General features: G+C 38.0%; 1 protein-coding gene across 9 annotated transcripts in view; it reads right to left on the reverse strand.

The window, feature by feature from the left end:
- Positions 1-19,576, reverse strand: part of ush2a (Usher syndrome 2A (autosomal recessive, mild)) — a 222,035-nt gene that overhangs the window by 166,871 nt on the left and 35,588 nt on the right. For 8 of the 9 annotated variants that reach the window (XM_026171402.1, XM_026171393.1, XM_026171412.1 and 5 more), the window contains 6 exons: positions 14,675-14,738; positions 13,858-13,959; positions 13,523-13,712; positions 11,722-11,936; positions 9,438-9,659; positions 6,527-6,620 (listed from right to left, as the gene is read on the reverse strand). In XM_026171402.1, the coding sequence (XP_026027187.1) occupies positions 6,527-6,620; positions 9,438-9,659; positions 11,722-11,936; positions 13,523-13,712; positions 13,858-13,959; positions 14,675-14,738 (887 nt within the window). Of the gene's footprint in view, positions 1-6,526; positions 6,621-9,437; positions 9,660-11,721; positions 11,937-13,522; positions 13,713-13,857; positions 13,960-14,674; positions 14,739-19,576 lie in introns of those variants that run through there. The other variant, XM_026171431.1, reaches the window with a different exon arrangement.

Consider the following 19,576-nt stretch of genomic DNA (forward strand, 5'->3'; position numbering starts at 1 on the left):
TGTGGTTGTATGTGTGTGTGTGTGTGTGTGTGTGTGTGTGTGTGTGTGAGATAAAAAATGCATTTTTTTGTAGCAGAGTGCAGCAGAGGCGAGAAGCAGCAAGTACAAGCCCTTTGATTTTGTTCAGCAGTCAGTACAAATTATAGTGGACAAGGGGGGCTTCAAATGGTGGGATTAAAAATGTATTAAAAAACACAGGAGTTCCTCCCATGTGTGACACATGCAGACCTGCACTGGTCCTATTATGTATGACACACAGAGGAGGAGGGAAGCCAGGGGAAGCGAGAGGGAGGGGGAGAGAGTAGATCAAAATGGGGAAAGAGGTTCCTATTTCGTGCTGCATGCGAGAGAACGGAGTACAAGTAAAAAGGAACCGAAAAACTGATGGAAACAGAAGAGGAAGCAAAGGCCAGAAATAATCCATAAGCAGGGGACAATGTGGGGCACAAAAGGAGACAAAAAACAAAAAGCAATGGATACATGAATAAAATTAATGCCAGCATAATTACAACATGCACAAGGTCCGCACAAGGATCCACTTATCAAAAAAGTGCTTTGTAGTTCTGCTGTGGTCTGCACCCTTGCAGTTTGGTATTTTTATATTTAGTCATTACATTTTTAGATTACATCTAACAATTAAAACAAATAAATGTTTGCAGTCAGCATCAAGAGGACTGCTGACTGCTTGATTGGCTGATTATTAGCACAACTTAGTGAAACAGCAAGAAAATTCTCTTGAAATGCGATGTATGCATTCAAGCATCAACACAGAAACAACAAGAGACAAAAAGAAACAAGTCTACAAAGACACACACAGAGACACAACTACACACAGGCAGGGGCACGTCTTGGGACACATAATTCCACAGGAGCACTGAGCTGTTTGCATGTTCCTGTTTGTTCTGTCACTCTGCCTGCTCATCTGTCTGCCATGCTGTTTGGCCTGAGGTCTATCTGATGTCTTACCTACAATAAGTTCCCTCCTGTACGTCTGTCCATGCTTTTTTTTCCTCTTTCTGCCCATCTGTCTGTGCTTTTCTGCCGGTCTATCAGCATCTCTATGCCCCAAACCGTTTCACATATCAAAGGTACTTTTCTTTCTGCACTCCAAATAGAAAAACCTCACTACATCTCACTCTTCGTCTTATCCGCTGGGGATAAGTCCAAGAGCGGGAGTTTTCCACTCTTCTATCACTCTTTCATTCCTCTTTTTGCCTCCTCTAGCTCTGTGTCTCCTCTATCTTCCCACACTTCCTTCCTTCATTTCCCCTCTATCTGAAAAACAAATCACTCTGTACATCTCTCCCTGCTTCCCACCTCTCCGATTCCTCTCTCCCTTCCCCCTGTCTCTACTGTCCCCCAACTGCTTGTTCTCATAGCCACAGTGAGTATGTGAGCAGGAAATATTACCATACCAAATGAAAGGGGGAGTTTTTCTTTCTTCTCTTTTCTTTTCATTCAACATTGCGTTACCTTCTCTCTCTCCCTGCCTGCTAATTAGTTGAGGGACTGGTGTTTGGCAGTTAAAAGAAGAGCGCAAACGCTCATTCTCTTCCTCATACAAAAGGTTTTGATGGCGCTCCATCATCTGCACACAGTACTCACAGCAAAAAAAAGAACAGCACATAAGTAAAACTGAGTTTAAGTTCCTTTAATTCTATTTGCTTTAATCTTCTGCACATAGTCGCTGCACTGTGAACCCAAAACAACAGAAAAAAGTTATTTACTAAGCTAATTTTTGAGTTTGGCATTTGTCAGTGACTCTTTAATGTCACTGTTTTTCTTTTTCAACAGTTTCATGACAGAACATTTATTCTTAATGCAAAAAGAAAAAACAGAGTTAAGCTAAGGGGTGCGCGTGTGTGAGTATGAATGAATGTGTGTGTTTTGGACTGTGAAGCCAAGGAGAGGATAACATCTTATTTTCACTCTTGAATGTTTGGACAAAACCTGCTGAGTGAGGAGACTACTCTAATGGATGTGTGGACATTTAGATGGCCTGTCATAGGCAACTGTGTATGTTTGTGTATGTGTGTGTGTGTGTGTGTGTGTGTGTGTGTGTGTGTGTGTGTGTGTGTAGGCTAGTGTGTGTCTATATGTGTATGTGTAAAGCTGCTGGGACAACTCATCTTATCCTAAATGCCATGACCAATTTCACGCTCTCACTGGAAAGGTCGTGGCACTGGCTTGTGTATGTGTGAGCAAATTTGTGTGTACATATCCACGTTGTGTGTATCTAAAGTTAACCCAGTTAACCCCTGTGCAGGTGAAAATCTGCTGCTGAGGCACACTTGAGCCACAGAGATCCTGGACAATGCCACTTAATGTCACTAGCCATCAATATCTCTCAGACACATGGATAGAAACAGAAAAACATGTTCAATGTCCAATTCAGAGGGCACATATTATATATAAATACAAAACAATTGTACAGTTTCCAGGATGGCAACTTCTATTCTAATCACAGTTTTTCTACTACAAAAATTATGTTTGAGCATATCCTGCAACAGAACAATCTAGGTCGCAGGTTGATGATTGATTTCGTAATAATTTCATCACATCTATAGCTGTATGGCTTGAGAAAAGAGAAGAGCGCTGAGCTGTTAACCGATCACCACATAGGGATACATAGTTGGACCAGTGGCAGTGTAAGATGTCAATTGGCTTGGTATAGACAAATATATTATAGAGCATCTGGCAAAAAGCCTGATCCAAGACATCTTCAACATCCATCCAAAAAAGCAGAATTTCAACATCACACTGAGGGATGTTTTGGGGCTGTTCTAGTTGATGTGCCACTGCAACATTTTGTGGAAGTTTGGGACAGTGCTTAGATTCATTAGGATCAATTTTCATCTTGGGCATGAAACACTGCTCCAATGGATATTCAAGGGAAGAACATATGTACCTGTGTTTTGTGGACTTGGAAAACGTTTTTGACCTCATTTCTTGGGGTCTTATGTGAGGAGTGCTTAGGAAGAATTGGGTACTGGGCCCATTGCAATGGGGATATTTCAGTTCCTGTATATGTTCCGTAAGAAACTGGTTTGCGTCGCTGGACTCATTTCCAGTGGGTCTTGGACTCTGCCAGGGATGCTCCTATCCACTAAGTTATTACTTTTTATGGACAGAGTTTCTAGGTGCAGTGAAGAGGTGGACAGTGTCCAGTTTGGTTGCCTTAGGATCTTGTTTCTGCTTTTTGCAGATGATGTGTGTGTGTGTGTGTTTTTTAGATTCATCAATTGACATCTTGCACCTTTCATTGGGGCAATTTGCAGCTGAGTGTGAAATGGATAGGATGAGAATTAGCAGTTTCAAGTCTGAGGCCACAGTTCTCGGTCACAAAAGAGTAGAGTGTCCAATCTTGGTTTGGAATGAGAAGCTGCCCCAAGTGGAAGTATCTCTGAACTTTGTTCACAAGTGAGGATAGAAAGGAGCAGATACTGAGACAGAGAGGTGCAGAACCTGCAGTAATGCAGAAGGTCTTGATGGGTGGGCACAGGGAGGTCTAGGCGTCTCAACTCAGATTGCTGCCTCCAAATAAAATGGATAGATGCAAGGATGGATGAACTACTACTCTGCACTGTGATCACCTTTTACCAGGTCCTAACTGTATTCAAAAAATATGTAGAGGGGGGTAAAAACTAATTGTTAAAGAACATTTTCTTTAACTCTTCCAAGACACACACACATGCACACAGTCACAAAGTTAGTTCACTTGTCCTGAATCAAGTTCGATTTAACTTTCCCTCATGATTTCAGGTGCCAATAAAAGAGGACGGTTCAGACAAAATAAATGTGCAAAAATTGAATTTGGAGTTCAAGAACCATTAACTGACACAGGCATTTTGCAAGTTAAAACCGAGTAATCTGATGTACAATGCAGTATATGATATAACTTTCAGATGTGATGGAATCCATCAGTTATGTAGACAAACAGAGACAGAGTGACAGAATGAGAGATCAAGTCTGACACAGAGTGCACATAAGAAAGAATCAAAAGGAGAGTGCATGTGTGTCCGTTAGTGCGCACAAGTGTTTAAGTGTGTGTGTGTGAGATGGAGAAAGAGTTTAAGTGTGCTTTCTAAGGCCCCTGTTGATCATCTTGACACATGTCTGAGCATTTCTGTCACTTTAATGTCACTGTGGAAATTCTGCAGATTAGTACAACATCCGTCATGGTGCTAGCCCGATCCAAGTCAACAGAACGCATGCAATATTAAACGCTAATATTCCCCACAGCCTTTTATGCTCCAATATTACAGAGACAGAAGAAAGGCCCTGAATATTCACTCAGAGAGATGACATGGACAGGTTCGGGAAAAAAGAAAGTGCACACAGGCTCACACACAAAAAATGACTCTATAAAGACACGTGCACATATTACACACTAATGTATTTCACAGAAGTGTAGCTTCTGTAGAGATTAATTTACATAAAATATATCCATGCTTATTCCACTACATCTCTCCAACACAAAAGAAGTAATGTATGTACGAGAGAAAAGGAAAGAAGCAGCTTGGGAGGATGGATCAACCTGAGACAGGAAGAAAAAAAGGAGGAAATACAGAATGAAAAATGAAAAACAGAGCCAAATAGGAATGAATTAAATACTTAAAAAGTGAGGCAATAAAGAGTGAGAGGGAATAGAAAAAAACAGCTGAGTGAAATGAAGCGAAATACAAACAGAAAAAGAAAGAGAACTGATTAGAGATGCATGCTGAGGGAATGTAATTGTTCTAGTCGATTTGAGACATTATTTAAAGTGAGACCCGAGAGAGAAAGACAGAGTGTGTGAGAGAGGGAGCGATCGACAAAGAGAAGAGGGCGGAGGTGGGACAGGGACCTAAGAGTGGAATGACAAAATGGTGTATAAAATAGAGAAAAGGAGAAAAAAAAGGGGGAAATTTTTTGTCATAGTCTGAAGATTATGACTGAAGTTTAGTTTCTGTGTGTGTGTGTGTGTGTGTGTGTGTGTGTGTGTGTGTAGAGCACTTTCTGTGATAACTTTTATTTTAGTGTGAGGTTCATGTAAGAGTAAAATTATTAAATACATGCGTGTGTGTGTAGGAGGCTGTCTGTTATTTTTAACAGCTGCTAGCTGACAGCTGTGCGTCTCCATCAATGTACTCTGTTGCACATACACACATGCAGAGACACACACATGCAAAAACTAATGCACAGACACAGGTGTATGAATGATACATAAGTAGTGAATAATGCAGGCTGTCCTGTGCTACAGTGAGGTGAAGCCGTCATATCGAACATTTCACTGCAGACTACAAGGGGTTTTTCTTAGGGTGATGCCTACTACTACCTTACAAGTTGTATTAGCTTCCAGTCAAACTAACATCTGGTCACACAGTGATGGTTTAGGTCAAACTACTCCTTCTGTTACCAGTGTGTGAATACTCACAAGGTACTTTCGGTTTCACCTTAAATGATTGGCAACTATAACCAGAAACTCTACAGACTGCAAAAAAGACTCTACATTTTACTTAACAACTTATGTAGCAACTACCCAGCTAACTGCTGCAAGTAGCATTCCAGTAATTCACATACACATAAAACCATTTTCTCTAAAATTTTATGAAAACAACTTTAGGCAGACTTTAGGTCCATTTGTTTTAGTGGATATAAATGAATACACAGTTTAATCAGTTTAATCATAATCACAGAAACTAAACTTCTGTCATAATCTTCAGACTATAATTATTGATAAAGGCAATTCTCCATTACATATGGTGATGAAATGAAAACGTTTCTAAATGAACTTAAATATCAAATGAGTTTTATCAATCATCACTATTAGCATTGTGGTCAGCATTTAAACAAGCTGGATTTCATTTCAGGCATGCATACTAACATTTGGATCTCATCTGTTCCTTTTCTACTTGTTATCCACTTTTGGTCTAATTTTCTGTCATGAAAATCATGAGTTGTTAAGCACTGACTGCTGACCGTTGCTGCCTGGTTTTGCATGATTCCAAAAACAAGATGGCTTACTCAACAATTTTCTGAGAAAGATGAAAAAGCTCAACAGTCCCTCCAAACCTCTTAAAAACCATTAGAATAAATATAATCAAGATGGAAAGAAAAGTGTTCAAATAAATACTTGTGCTACGGTAGGCGCGCGCGTGTGTGTGTGTGTGTGTGTGTGTGTGCGTGCTTACGTACATCTTTGTATAATTTATTAAAGAAGTTCTTTGTCATTAAGAAGGAAAGTGCTTAATTAGGACCACGAGGAGGTTTTCCCCCAGGGGATTCCTCTGTGATGAGTGTGTGTGTTTGTATGTGTGTATGTGTTTTTAAGTTTAAACATGATATGTGCTGTGTGCCTGGATCAAATGTAGATATTAATTATTGTGAAATCAAACCCATCCACAAATGTTGAGCCAAAATATGTAGGACTTGTCAACATGAAATTCTAATGACTTCACAATACACTATTTATAAAGCACTACCCACAAGATACTACTAAAAGAGTAGTTGTGATTTGTCATATAAGAGTTTGTTTGTTACTTACATTGTTCCCCTTTGTGTGGCTCTCTGGCAAACACAGGCATCTGTATAGTGTCACACTGGTATCACAATGATCTGCATGGCCGTGACACTCACACCTTCCCAAAGACAGAGAGAAACATTGAAAATAAACAAACTGAAACTGTGTTTTAAAACTTTGATGATGAAAATTTTTAATTCCCTTATGAAATGTGACAAGAAAAAGCAAAGAAACATCATGAGAAAAGCTCTCCCTCCCCGAATGCTTCAGTCAAGAGCTCCTTAGTGCTACTGGGAAGTTTCCATTCAACATTTATAAATGCCATCCTGAGAATCATTAAAGCAACATAACAGGTAGCAGACACATGCGCACACGTGTGCACACGACAGTCATTTAATTATTCATTCAGATATTCAGTTGCTTTCTCTCTTTCATTCTTCTCTCTGTGTATCCTTTCACCTCTTGTTCTCTTAATGCCACTTTCTGTTAAAAGGTGACTTTATTAATCAAATAAGAAATATATCTAAAAGTATCTCTATCATTTCCCCCTGACCAAGCCTTTTTATACACTATTTTTGATTTGTGGTAGAACACACTTTTTAGCTTCATTGCTTTGGAGATCTGTCTTAAAATAAAATAAAAAAGAAAATAAATTAAAATATATACTAAAAAAAACTTACCAAAAATATCAAGCTTAATAAATATATTTAAACAGTTTTTTTAAGCAAATGAAGCCTGAACTGATGAGAACTTCCAAAGTAGGATTGCAGTTGGGCCACATTTTGACCAAACAGCCATGTAACCTATCCAATTTTCTTTGTTGGCATACAAATAAACAAACTTCAGCCTGAAGCCTACCATTTCACATTTTAAAAGCCAATTGTCTTGTTTCAAAAACAGCAGAAAAAAAGAAACTGATGGCCACCAGTACTACCCCTCACCCTCCTAATAAATCTGAAAATCCTACACCAATTTAGTCATAAGTTATCACATTCACAAGATTTTCAGTATTCATCTTAACCTTGAAGTCAAGGTCACTGGGATTTGAACTCATCCAAGACTTTTGGTCGAAGCACCTATGGTATCAGTTTGAAAATCCTACATCGATTCATTCACAAGATTTTTAGAAAACTTGAGGTCAAGGTCAGAGGTCAGCGTCACTGGAATTCAAACCCATCTGAGATTTGTAGTAGATGCACCTGTGATATCAACTTGAAAATCCTTGATGACTTCCTTCTTGAGTTATTGCATCGATAAAATTTTTAGAAAATTTGATCTCTGACCGTGACCTCAAGATTAGAACTTCGTCCAAGACTTTTAGTAGAAGAACCTACGGTATCAATTTCAAAAGCCAACGTTGCCTTGTTCTTGAGTTATTGTATTGCTCACCTGGCTGGGAGGAGGACAACAGCCCATAACCCTTTTACAGCTGAGAGGAAAAACTACAACTAATGCTGGAAGATGAGCAAGCTAAAACTCAAGAAGCTTTAAGCGGGACTCCTAAACCACTTTTACAGATGAACTCCAAAGACAGAAGAATCAGGTCCATGCACTACCCAAAGTTGCATTTCCTCGATTTTAACACAAAACAGGACATAGTCCATGTCTGATGTGTTCTGACTACTGGAAATACTCTTTGGTTTTAGCAGGTGGAAGTGACTTAGTAGAGCATCAAGGAGGCTTGACAAAGGACAACTACTTATTCACTATGGCTTACTTGTTGTCACTGTATCTAAGAAGGAATACTACATGTACTTTACACTTGGATCCTGAGAGGCTAAATTAATTTCCAGTGCAAATGAGTTTGATATGTATGATTTTAATGAAATGCGTATGTCTGCAATGCACATGTAAAATTGTGGGCAACAGGCACATCTTACTGAAATGTTTTTTATGTTCTGTTCTGCAACACTTGCTGAAAATTTTTGGTTCTAATTTTTTTTTGCTCTTCTAATGATACAAAATATTTAAATTAAATAAATACACTAGAAACAATATCCTTCAAATGGCATAACATACTATAAAGTAACTAGTGCAGGTATATAATAATAGCCAGTATGTTGCAAAAATATAAGATAAGAGATATTTCTTTTATTTCTACAACAGAGAACAGAAAAATATTGGGGTTTCTAAACTGTCACCATGGTGATAATGTTTCTGTATTTAGATGTATTGTAATATAGGATTGTTATGTCTGTGCTACAATGTAATGCAATACAATAATCTAAGAGAAGTCTAACATACAGGGCTTAAAAAAGCCAACATTCACAAAACACGCATGCTAAAATGATTCCTCTCAACATACTTATTTACTTGCTCTATAAAGAATGACGACAGTGGAGAGATGGAAGAAGAATGAAAGATGTGAGAGACAGGAAGAGATAAAGAATGCACAGATGAGATTTCAGCTAAATCTCTGTTTCTCCTACTTCACTGTAACAAGCTACTAATTAAAAGAGCTTAGAGGGAGGGGGAGGGGGAGAAAGAGTTAGAGATGATTGCCTCCTGCATAATCCTATAATTACCACAGTCATGAAAAACAGTCACTCTGTCAGTCTAATGAAGAGATGTGTTCACAATTACTCTCAGAAAGCTCTGCTGAAACTCAGCGGTCTGTGTTTGTCATAATATAAGCTCTCACTCACTTTTACAAAGAAACACTGGGAAGATAGTTAAATAGTTCTTTCAACCAATTATGCCACGTAAGTATGTAAAATTTGGGATGTAACAGGATCACAATTAGAAGTATGCCACTTATAGTAGTCCTCTATATTAATTTGTGAATTTGCAAAAAACATGCTAGGACTTCTAAATTCAGTGTGATGCCAGCTTACCAGAAATATCATACAAATGTCACATTTACCAGTCATTTAGTTTCTATGCTCTACCAATGATCTCCATTAGCCTGCCTGCATAAGTATTTATAAATTTTCACCTGCCACTGATGGTGATTTCACTGATGCCAATGGATCTATGTCGCTGGTTCACTCCAACTGCTCTGGTGTAGTATTGTCCACTCATATGTATTCTGACCTGGGCAGCTTGTACCATCTCCTGTAGGATAGGTGTGTTGTAGAAGTCATTGTAACCTGGCCTCAGGGGTGGCTGAGGGGTCAGCAGGCTGAATGTGATGTTACCTCCTGAGAAGGGCACATCACTGATGCACATAAACATTACACAAAATTAGAAAAAAAAACCCCAAGAAAATATTAGATTTTTTTAAAAATAAAAACACAATCACATAATCAAAATTTATATTTGTGAGTAGCTGTAAAGCACTGTTTAGATCTATATCACTAACAAACAAAGCTGCACTAACAAATCATTGATTGATTGATTGATTACATCTACCAGGAAACTACAGAACACAAACACCAAATTTGGTCTGAGGCCCAACTAATAGAGTACAATCCTAAAGCTGCCTTCTGGAGAACAGTTACTTCTACATTTTAAAGTCTACAAATCTTTCTGTAAACACTATATGGAGAAGCATTGGGCAAAAGCTCTTCATCTTTGAATGTCAGTGTTTTAAGTTGTGTTGCCAGCAACATGACAAGGTTTGTTCATAGCAATAAACAAGAAGGCTGCAAGAAAATACTGTCATAAAATTCTAGTATTAAACAATCTACAGTATTTGAGATCCTTGTAGATTAGTAGCAATATTTCAGTTGTTACTAATGAGATAATGAATAACCCAGAAAACTGCATATTACTGATATGTAAATATACAAGTATGAAAGAAATCTAGGCCTTTACAAAGGAATTGTCAAAATGACAACACAATTCATTAATGCCTAATAAAAAACTTCACATCAGAGTTTCTACCAAAATCATTTTGTGCCACCTCTCACTTGCCTTTTGTTTTTTTGGTGTCTCATCAAGAAAAATAATTGTTTACCTGTTCGTAATGACACGATTTAAGGATTATCTAAACTGACTAAGGCATGTCTAAATGTATCCAGCCAAACACTCCAATGGACTCAGATGTTTTGTAAGATTAATTCAATCTAGCATGATAAAAGCATACTAGATTAAACAACATAGTTATATACATATTTAAACTGATCTCATGCCAAACTTTGTAATACGAATAACTCTAAAGGTTGTATGTGATATAATTTGCCAAGTCAAGTAAAAAAACAAGTAATGGCCACATGTGCTCTATTCATGCTTGTTCTGTCTAATGCCAAATAAGCCCCAGATGCGAGAAGCTATGCCAAGATTTAGTCCGACGGTGTATGTTAGACTATGTTCCAACTCCAGTTGTACATCCACTGCCAACTGACAGCGTGTGAGACATGTATACAAAAATGTATTTTTATATGTGTTTGTATTTCTTAATATACTAATCTAGCCCAGCCAGCAATTTCCTGTGCACTAGGAAAAATGCCCCAAAACAGGAATGGCCTAGTTTATTTTGAATGCATGGATTTAAATTTACTACATGTGTATTATTCAACAAGTTATCTGCTGTATTTATCAAGCTCATAATAAAAGAAATGGAACTAAATGTGATGTAACCCAGTAAATATGTGTCTACGCTCTTTCATTCTTCATGGACCAACACTACTACGTGGTCAGTCCTTTAAAAAAATATGTAAGCACTTATAATGCTGTTGAGCCTATTCATGATGTTGGGTTTCTATTGCATCACTTCCTGTTTCATTTTGAAATTGTCAGTTTTACTTCCTGTATTTGTTAATTTTCCTTCCTTTATGCCAGGCCCACATTAGTCTCACCTGTGTTGTCCTTCACACCTGTTTTCAATTAGCCAGTCACACGGCCCTGTATATATATATCTCCTATGTTACACTTCTGATTTGCTACAGTGTCTTGCACTTTTTGTCAATGTTTTGTTTTTCACTTCATTTGTTGGGTTCTCCTTGTATATGACCTTTTAGACTGTTTAATTGACTGCTTTTTGCCTGCCCCTATGGATTATTTTCTATGTTGACTGATCTCTTGGATATGATCAGATCCTGCTTTTGAATTACAGATTTACATTTTTGGACTTTTATTCTGCCTCCTGGTGTCCTGTGTCCCTTTACCTCTGTGAAGGGACACAGTTATGATGGTTCAGAAGGTTTTCAAAGGGTTTTATGAGGAGTGGGCAGTACAATTAATTTCACTTCAGTTATCAACATCTAAAAATAGATATTGAGCTTTCCTGTAAAAAGCTCTCCTTATAGTAAACAATATGAACTTTTCATCCAACCTACCTGGACAGCTGCAAACAGTTGACTGAGTCCGGTCTTAGTAAAGGCCTGTTGTTCTCCATTTCAAACACATTGCAGTTTCTGGCCATATACTGCCAGTCCAGCCATGACTGCTCTGTGTTGGTGTTATTCTCAGTGTCTGTGAGGTCAGCCTTTCTTCTCTGGATCACAACTGACTCAGGCATGAAGCCACTAAACTGAACAATAACATAAAATACCTGAAGGAGAGAGGCGTAAGAGTTGACGTGAACAGAATACGACTTGGAACACCAGTTCACTTGTAGACTCTAATACAGTTGAAAGCATTTAGCAAAGCTTACCACGGTGAAGCCTCAGTTTTTGCCACAAAAATTCTGTCATCTTGCACCGTGCTATATTAAAAGGTATAACTAATTTTCTGCATTTTCACAGATAACAAATGAAACACTAAAAGACATTAGTCAGGTGCTCTGTTGCATCGTGTTTAACAAATGTTAATAATTACATTTTTTGTAATTTGCGCACTGAAAGGGAAATTCAGCTAAATACAAATACATCTGAGCAAGTAGTTAGCAAACCTCAAAAAAAAGCAGCATGACAAGGTAAAGTCATTCATTCTACTCCCTCTACTGTTCTTCTCCTCCCACTGGGGCATACCATCAGACACTAAGATATCAAAGCTACCCCAATACACCACAGGAAAATGCCAGTTTGCTGATGCAACATGGAACTCAACAACTCATGCTCACATAAGAATATAATCTGTATCTGTGTTCAGATTAAAACAATGCAATTTTGTTCAAAGTCGTTATTGAGTTTCCAATATGAACAATCTAAATTATAATTAAGGACTTTAGCAGAAAATAGACAGCCATCACTTCCACCTTTTCAAAAAGACACCCAGAAGTAGTCTCTTATCACATACAAACCATGTGTGTGCCTGTGTGTACAGTAGGTGTGTCTCTCTTTAAGTGTTATCTAGAACTACAGAGTGGGTTGGGACACTGGGTTACACAGTAGGGAGTGGACTAAGCCACCACTACGGCACAATCCCCACACCCACCCCACTTACTAACATAAATACTTGAAACCTCAGAGAGTGGCTTTTATCTAGGGACTTGAGTTGGGCGACCACATCAGGACAGCTCCCAAAATCCTGCCCACACTCACATACACAGTTCAGAGAGAAGAGGAATTAGTCTTTTGACAACCCCAGCGTCAACAGAGCCAAAATCTAGCAGTCTTCCTCTCTTTCTCCCTCTCTGCCCCTCTGTGTGTGTGGCATTGAAGAGCTTAGACAGAACTGTCCACTGCACACACACAGGTGCAAGTGCAGATACATATTGTGGTGTTTGAATTGCAGCTTTTCAAATTTATACTAGACAACAATGGCATTTAGTTGACTGTTCAAATAAAATGATTTCTTATAAGGTCATCACATTACTTAGACTATCCATAGCAAGCACTAAATCTCAAAGTAAAAATAAGTTTACAGTAAACCTGATGCACCTATCCAATACTTTTGCTGTGCCTGATGAAAATTATTGAATGAATTAGCCTTTCAGTGTAGCCAGACAGCAGGTCTGGTCTTAAACTACAAAAGAAAAACATTTGGTACCAGGCCTATAGATTCTGTGCAGGCAGATGTCTGTACAGTCTTTGTCATAGTTGCTGCAAAAGTACAGTAACACGGGAAAAATAAGGGAAACTCTCAAAAACAGTCTCATGTTTGCCAAATGAAGCCAAAATTACAAATAAATTACAATATTTAAATTGGATGTTTCTCAAAACATAGTGGGCTCATGGCTGAAATGAGGTGCATTACCTGGTACTGTCCATTAGCCAAATCTACTGTAATAGTGACTCCTTCATCCAGTTCCTGTGCAGTCATGATCTTAGATACCCATGTGGTACCCATGTCCTGATCGTTGATATAACTTAGTGGATGGGCATTAAGGTTCAGTCTTAAGACTCTGTCATTGGTGGTGTCCTCAACCGCATTGGGGATACAATATCTGTTAACGGTAGCATAATATAAAACTAGTGTTTTAAATAGAGGAAAACTAATTTATTATTAGTTTTGGTATTACAAAGTAACTCCAGCTATAATATTCAGTTTTGAAAAAATGTACAGAGTAAATAAAAACTGTGATACTGTACCTCTCAATTAGAGGGTGCACCCTTGGGTGAGTGGGAGGACATCGACACTCAGACTGGACATGGAGCTCAGGGAGGACTCCTGAATACAGCTCTACTATTTCCCTGGTAAAGGAAGAAACTATACATTAAACCTAAATTCTGAACACAGAATGTCATTGCATGCAGACTAAACTGGGGATATGAAAAAAGAAGAAAACAACCAAAATTGAAACCAAAATATAAGTTAACAGCATTCTTTATTAAATTGTGTTAAATTAAACTATATAACTGCTTTATATATATACTTAACACTGTAAAACAAAAATCTGATGGATTTCCATTTTAAGAAAAAATCTCAAAGCACCTGTTAATGTCCTTTCGACTAAACATTTAGCTTAAACTGGTTAATCAAAGCCATAATTTGAAACTTCAGCCTTTTGTTTAGTGCATCTCTAATCTTGTCAGCTGCTCCCTGTGTGGAGTACATCACTGGTAACCAAAAGACTAATTGCTTTGTATTGAAGTCTCAGGAAAATCCTCTGGAAGCAGTATGGATTTTAAGATGCAATGATAAGCCCCCTCCTTATTTCACTTTAACACTTTATGATACTTCTACTTCCTTGTTATGTTAATCTGTTCAGTATTTGTGTATTTCTCACGATTTCTAAATCTTTTTTCTTTATTCAGTCTCTAAACAGACATTGAATGCTTTTCGTATGTGCTATAATTCATAGCTCTTTTCCTAAAAACTAATTTTCAGTGGTCATTTTATGACTCCTCCCTCCTTTCCCACTAGCCAGTCATTACCTGTCTCTCAGCTTCCTTCTGTCCAACTCACCTGTTAGTCAAAGTGGTAGGATAGAATCTAAAGTCCTGCATTCGTCCAATGAACTGATTAGACCCTGGAGAGATGAAAGGGGAGTAGGAAATGACATAAAGAAGGTGTTAATGGGTTTGCACCGAAGGCACTGAGTGAGAGGATTTCACAGTATTTAGTAGATTATCTTATCAGGTTCTTGATACCAGCTAAGTGAGGCTGCCCACAGCTGCTTATAATGGCCAAGTTCACAGTACAAGCCGAACTACATCTGCCAGTCTTTACGTGTCTCCACTAGAGAGCAGCTAAAGCTAAAGCATGGCTTTAATTGGTTAATGATTGTTTACTCTAAACTGGACACTCTTTGTATGAACCTGCTGTGGAAACCTTAAGAGCATGTATCCAGGCTTTTTACAATAATTCCCTTTAGTTTAATATATTAAGATAACCATTAATTGCTACAATGCAGCAGCTCTTCTGCTGTGATATGCGTGTTTTATTTTACAACTGATTTTAAAGGTACTTAAATCAGTGCAATATAAAACCAAGTGGCAATTATATATAAAATATAAATTTTATAATAAAATGTATGATACACAATTGCTGCAGGTAGCTGTAGTGATTGTGGTGGCAGATCGAGGAGTACATAAAACAAGCAATTGCTAGTCAGCTGTCTCACCTTTCAGTTCTACTGCTCAGTAGTTTATTATGGTCAAAATCATAGACTGCATCAAAAAAGAAAAACTTGTTTACTTTGTATTGCTACTTTTTTTTCATCAGAGTCCAGACTGACTGCTGGAGTGACTCACCATAACCTCTGGAGACACAACGTGGTATTACGAGGATGTTTGGAAATAAATGTTGCATATTGCACCTTGAATTATTTTCTGAACTATAAAAAACGGGATATTTGTAAGGCCATAAAGTTGTAAATGACAAATTAATTTAATTAAGTTAAAAAAATAGTACTTTTAAACAATAAATGTTCATAAATAGAGAAAACAAAAAAAATTTAAGTTCCCAGTCACTTAGACTAGGAGATGTGAGTACTTTTAATGTGAGTACAACTGTTAGTACTGTTCCTCCCAGCTTATTTAAAGCTGATCTACTCATGAAACAGGAAGAGACCATGTCCAAATCAGGTAGATCACATGTGCAACGCTAGTAACGCTCCACAAACATAGCGACGGATACTGGTTTGCAACCAGAAAGCTTTCATTTTGAAGCAGCAACAGGAGGAAAAGTTAACTTAATGGTTTAAGTAAACAGAAAGAAGTCAGCAAACAGTAAACTATGGCTCATATTGAAAAGTACAAACACAGGAACACAGTGATCTGAAGTTTAGTTTCACACAGAGAGATTCAGCAGAAGCAACAAAGGAGTTTTCTCTACTGTCTACAGCAAAGAAAGACATGATTTTAGCTGCCAATGACACAGATTAGCAGAAAAGACCATCACAGGCTGGCTGCAGATAGCACTATTACTGAGCAGAACTTCACTGCTTATCTCCTGCATATGGCTCAAGTTGAAGGAAGAAATCTTATCAACAGTGAGACTGGAACTAAATTCACTGCCAATTTAAAGCTCAGATATTACTATATTTAATACATTCTATCAGAAATATCGGCAAAACAAACAAAAAACATTTTATCTCATGCAAAGAGTTAAAAAATTGTGGACACAGCCTCTCAAGCTTCAAAGTGTCTTTAACAAGCATAGATATGCTGGAATACATCAAACACACATGGACATACTGGACTGAACACCAAAGACAAAGAAATCAAACACATAAGCACAGTAAAGTTCAAACACATCATCTTCTCCATACATAACCATACATATGTGACAATGTTGGACAGAACATAAGAAGATGAAATCTGTCCAAAAAAGAAGGCTGGAGTCTTTTAGTATCCAACCAACTTTTGTCTGGTTCGACAATAACTCTTAGAAGATGGATAACGTCTCTAAACATCGACAGAACCCCTGCCATGTCTAGCTTTGCCTGTGAAAGTGTCTGTGTGCAAATGCTTGTGTATGTGTGTATGTGTATTTGTATTTGCTGCTCAGAGAGGCTTTGGTGTGTTTGGCCCAACCACAGTATTGTGTGTTTGAGTGTGTGTGCTTTGGGAGGGTGCATGTGCATGTAAAACAGAAGGAAAGTGAGGAAGTGTTATGGGATGTAAGTGTGTTAGATCAGTGTGTGGTTGTGCAGCCTTAGGCTTTGGCTGAGGATTTCTTTAGCATGTGGAAATGGGATTATGCCTTCCTCTGAAAAGCACTCTTCCTATTGTTACTGGGATGATGCAAGGTATAAGCCTTAATTCTCTCTTCTCTGTGTGTCTCTCTCTTCTTTCTGTGTGTTTAACTTACTTACAGCCATTTCTCTTCTTATTCTTTGTTTTTATGGTATAACAACTGATGGCAGTTTAATAACAGGCCATAACAGGTATGTGTTTTTCCTCTCTGTCTTTTAATAGAGTAGATTAAAGCATCAATTATCATATTTACTACGTTTCTGAGTCCATAATTTCTTACTGGTTAAATAACAGTGACAGTCCTGGCTGCAGCAATACCAGCCAATGTTAAATACTACAAGTCCCAGGATACCAAACACAGCAAACATTCCTTAACCAGCTTACAGCAGTTTGCCACCATTCCTTTTTCCAATATATGCACACAGAAGAAAGCAGCAACCAAGCAAGTTTTTAATATCATAACCAAAGTCTTAGCTACAAGATTGAGCAAACATATTTCAACAATTATACATCCTAATCAAACAGGATTTATTCCTGGTAGATGGTCATTCAATAATGTCTGTTTATTATTAAATACAATTTACTCAGGTTATGGAAAAGAGGCTAAAACAGCAGTACTTTCTCTGGATGCCCAAAAAGCGTTTGATCAGATTGAATGGTCTTATATGGGCAATCGTGGCTCAAGAGTTAGGAGTTTGCCTTGTAATCAGAAGGTTGCCGGTTCGAGCCCCGGCTTGGACAGTCTCGGTCGTTGTGTCCTTGGGCAAGACACTTCACCCGTGTTTGCCTACTGGTGGTGGTCAGAGGGCCCGGTGGCGCCAGTGTCCGGCAGCCTCGCCTCTGTCAGTGCGCCCCAGGGTGGCTGTGGCTACAATGTAGCTTGCCATCACCAGTGTGTGAATGGGTGGATGACTGGATGTGTAAAGCGCTATATAAATACAGGCCATTTACCAGGCCATTTATATATTTGAGACTCTAAAACAATTTGGTTTTGGGGAATATTTTAGGGATTGGATTAAAATGATTTATCTGTGTCCGGTGTCCTGCATTCTCACTAACGCAGATAAATCCTCCCCCTTTCAATTACAACGCGGAGTGAGACAGGGGGATCCCCTCTCACCGCTTCTTTTTGATATAGCTCTGGAGCCCCTTGCCATTAACATAAGAAACCACCCTGGTATACAGGGAGTTAAATTTGGGAATGTTGAAAGTCTTGTTAATATGCATGCAGATGATTTACTGATCTGCCTTTCCGAACCAGAAATTTCATTCCCTAATCTTTTAAATTGCATTAAACACTTTGGGAAATTATCAGGATATATGATCAATTGGGACAAATCTGAATTTATGCCAATAACAGATAATCTATGCCCAAAGTTTCTCAGCTCACTCCCATTCAAATTAGTGACTACATCTTTTACCTATCTTGGCCTTAAGATCTCTAAAAATCCCAAACTCCTCTATAAATTGAATTTTTTGGAAATGCTGGACAAGCTCAAAGACGATATCAAAAAAAATACTTCCAGTGGGGGGTTGGGTCTTCCTGTGTTTAGACATTATTACTGGGCAGCAAATTCAAGAGCTCTATTGCACTGGCAGTGGGGTTTGCCTACTGATTATTGTTATGATAAGCTTCCGATCTGGCTCCAGGTAGAGGCAGCAAAAGTATCTGAAGCCTCATTACCGGTCTTATTGTTTTCTAACACGGGTTCTTCTAATAATTCGATCAGTCGTAATTTTGTTGTTAAACACTCCTTAAAGATATTAAGTCAAATTAGAAAATCTCTTAAACTACCTGACTTTTCAGTAAGAATGCCAATAATACATAACTACTTGTTTAAACCAGGTAAAGTGGATAGGGTGTTTTTAGAATGGGGAGAAAAGGGATTGAAATGCATTGAGGACTTATATAGATGACAAATTTATGTCTTTTCTTCAACTTCAACAAAAGTTTCAGTTACCTCAATCACATTTTTTTCGTTTTCTTCAAATAATGAATTTTGTGCAACAAAACTTTTCAGACTTTTCACTGAAGCCACTAAGTCATACTTACTTTGATATAATTCGGAAAGCTGATTTTAAAGTGCTTTACAATCCCAGTTGATTCTGATCGAATTAAGAATACACGGACTGAAGACCTCGGTGTTCCTCTGTCTGAGGACCAATGGTCAAATTGTTTGTCCAATATTCAGAAAGGCTCAATAAACACCAGATATAAACTAATCCAGTTTAAAGTCATTCACAGATTACACTTTTCTAAACTTAAACTTAACGGATCTATAATTCTGTATCCCCCTTATGTGACAGATGTAATATCGGTGAAGGTTCCCTTGCACATCTATTTTGGCATTGCCCTGTCTTGAAAGCTTTTTGGAGTCAGCTTTTTACGTGGTTTTCAAACCAATTTAGGAAAAAAGTGCCACTCGATGGTAGACTGGCTATACTTGGATCATTTGCATCAATCGAATCTTTTTCCTTTTCACAAAAACAGATAATTACAATGGGTATGCTGGCTGCAAAGAAACGTATTCTTTTACAGTGTTTTAAAAGGTGGATTAATGAGATGGTGTCTGTGGCTAGGGTGGAACAGATACAAATTGGTCGAAAGGGGAAACTGGCAAGTTTTTGTACGATTTGGCAGCCATTTCTAGAATTTTTAAAAATTAAC

This window comes from Astatotilapia calliptera, chromosome 1 (assembly GCF_900246225.1).
Source record: "Astatotilapia calliptera chromosome 1, fAstCal1.2, whole genome shotgun sequence".
Lineage (NCBI taxonomy): Eukaryota > Metazoa > Chordata > Actinopteri > Cichliformes > Cichlidae > Astatotilapia > Astatotilapia calliptera.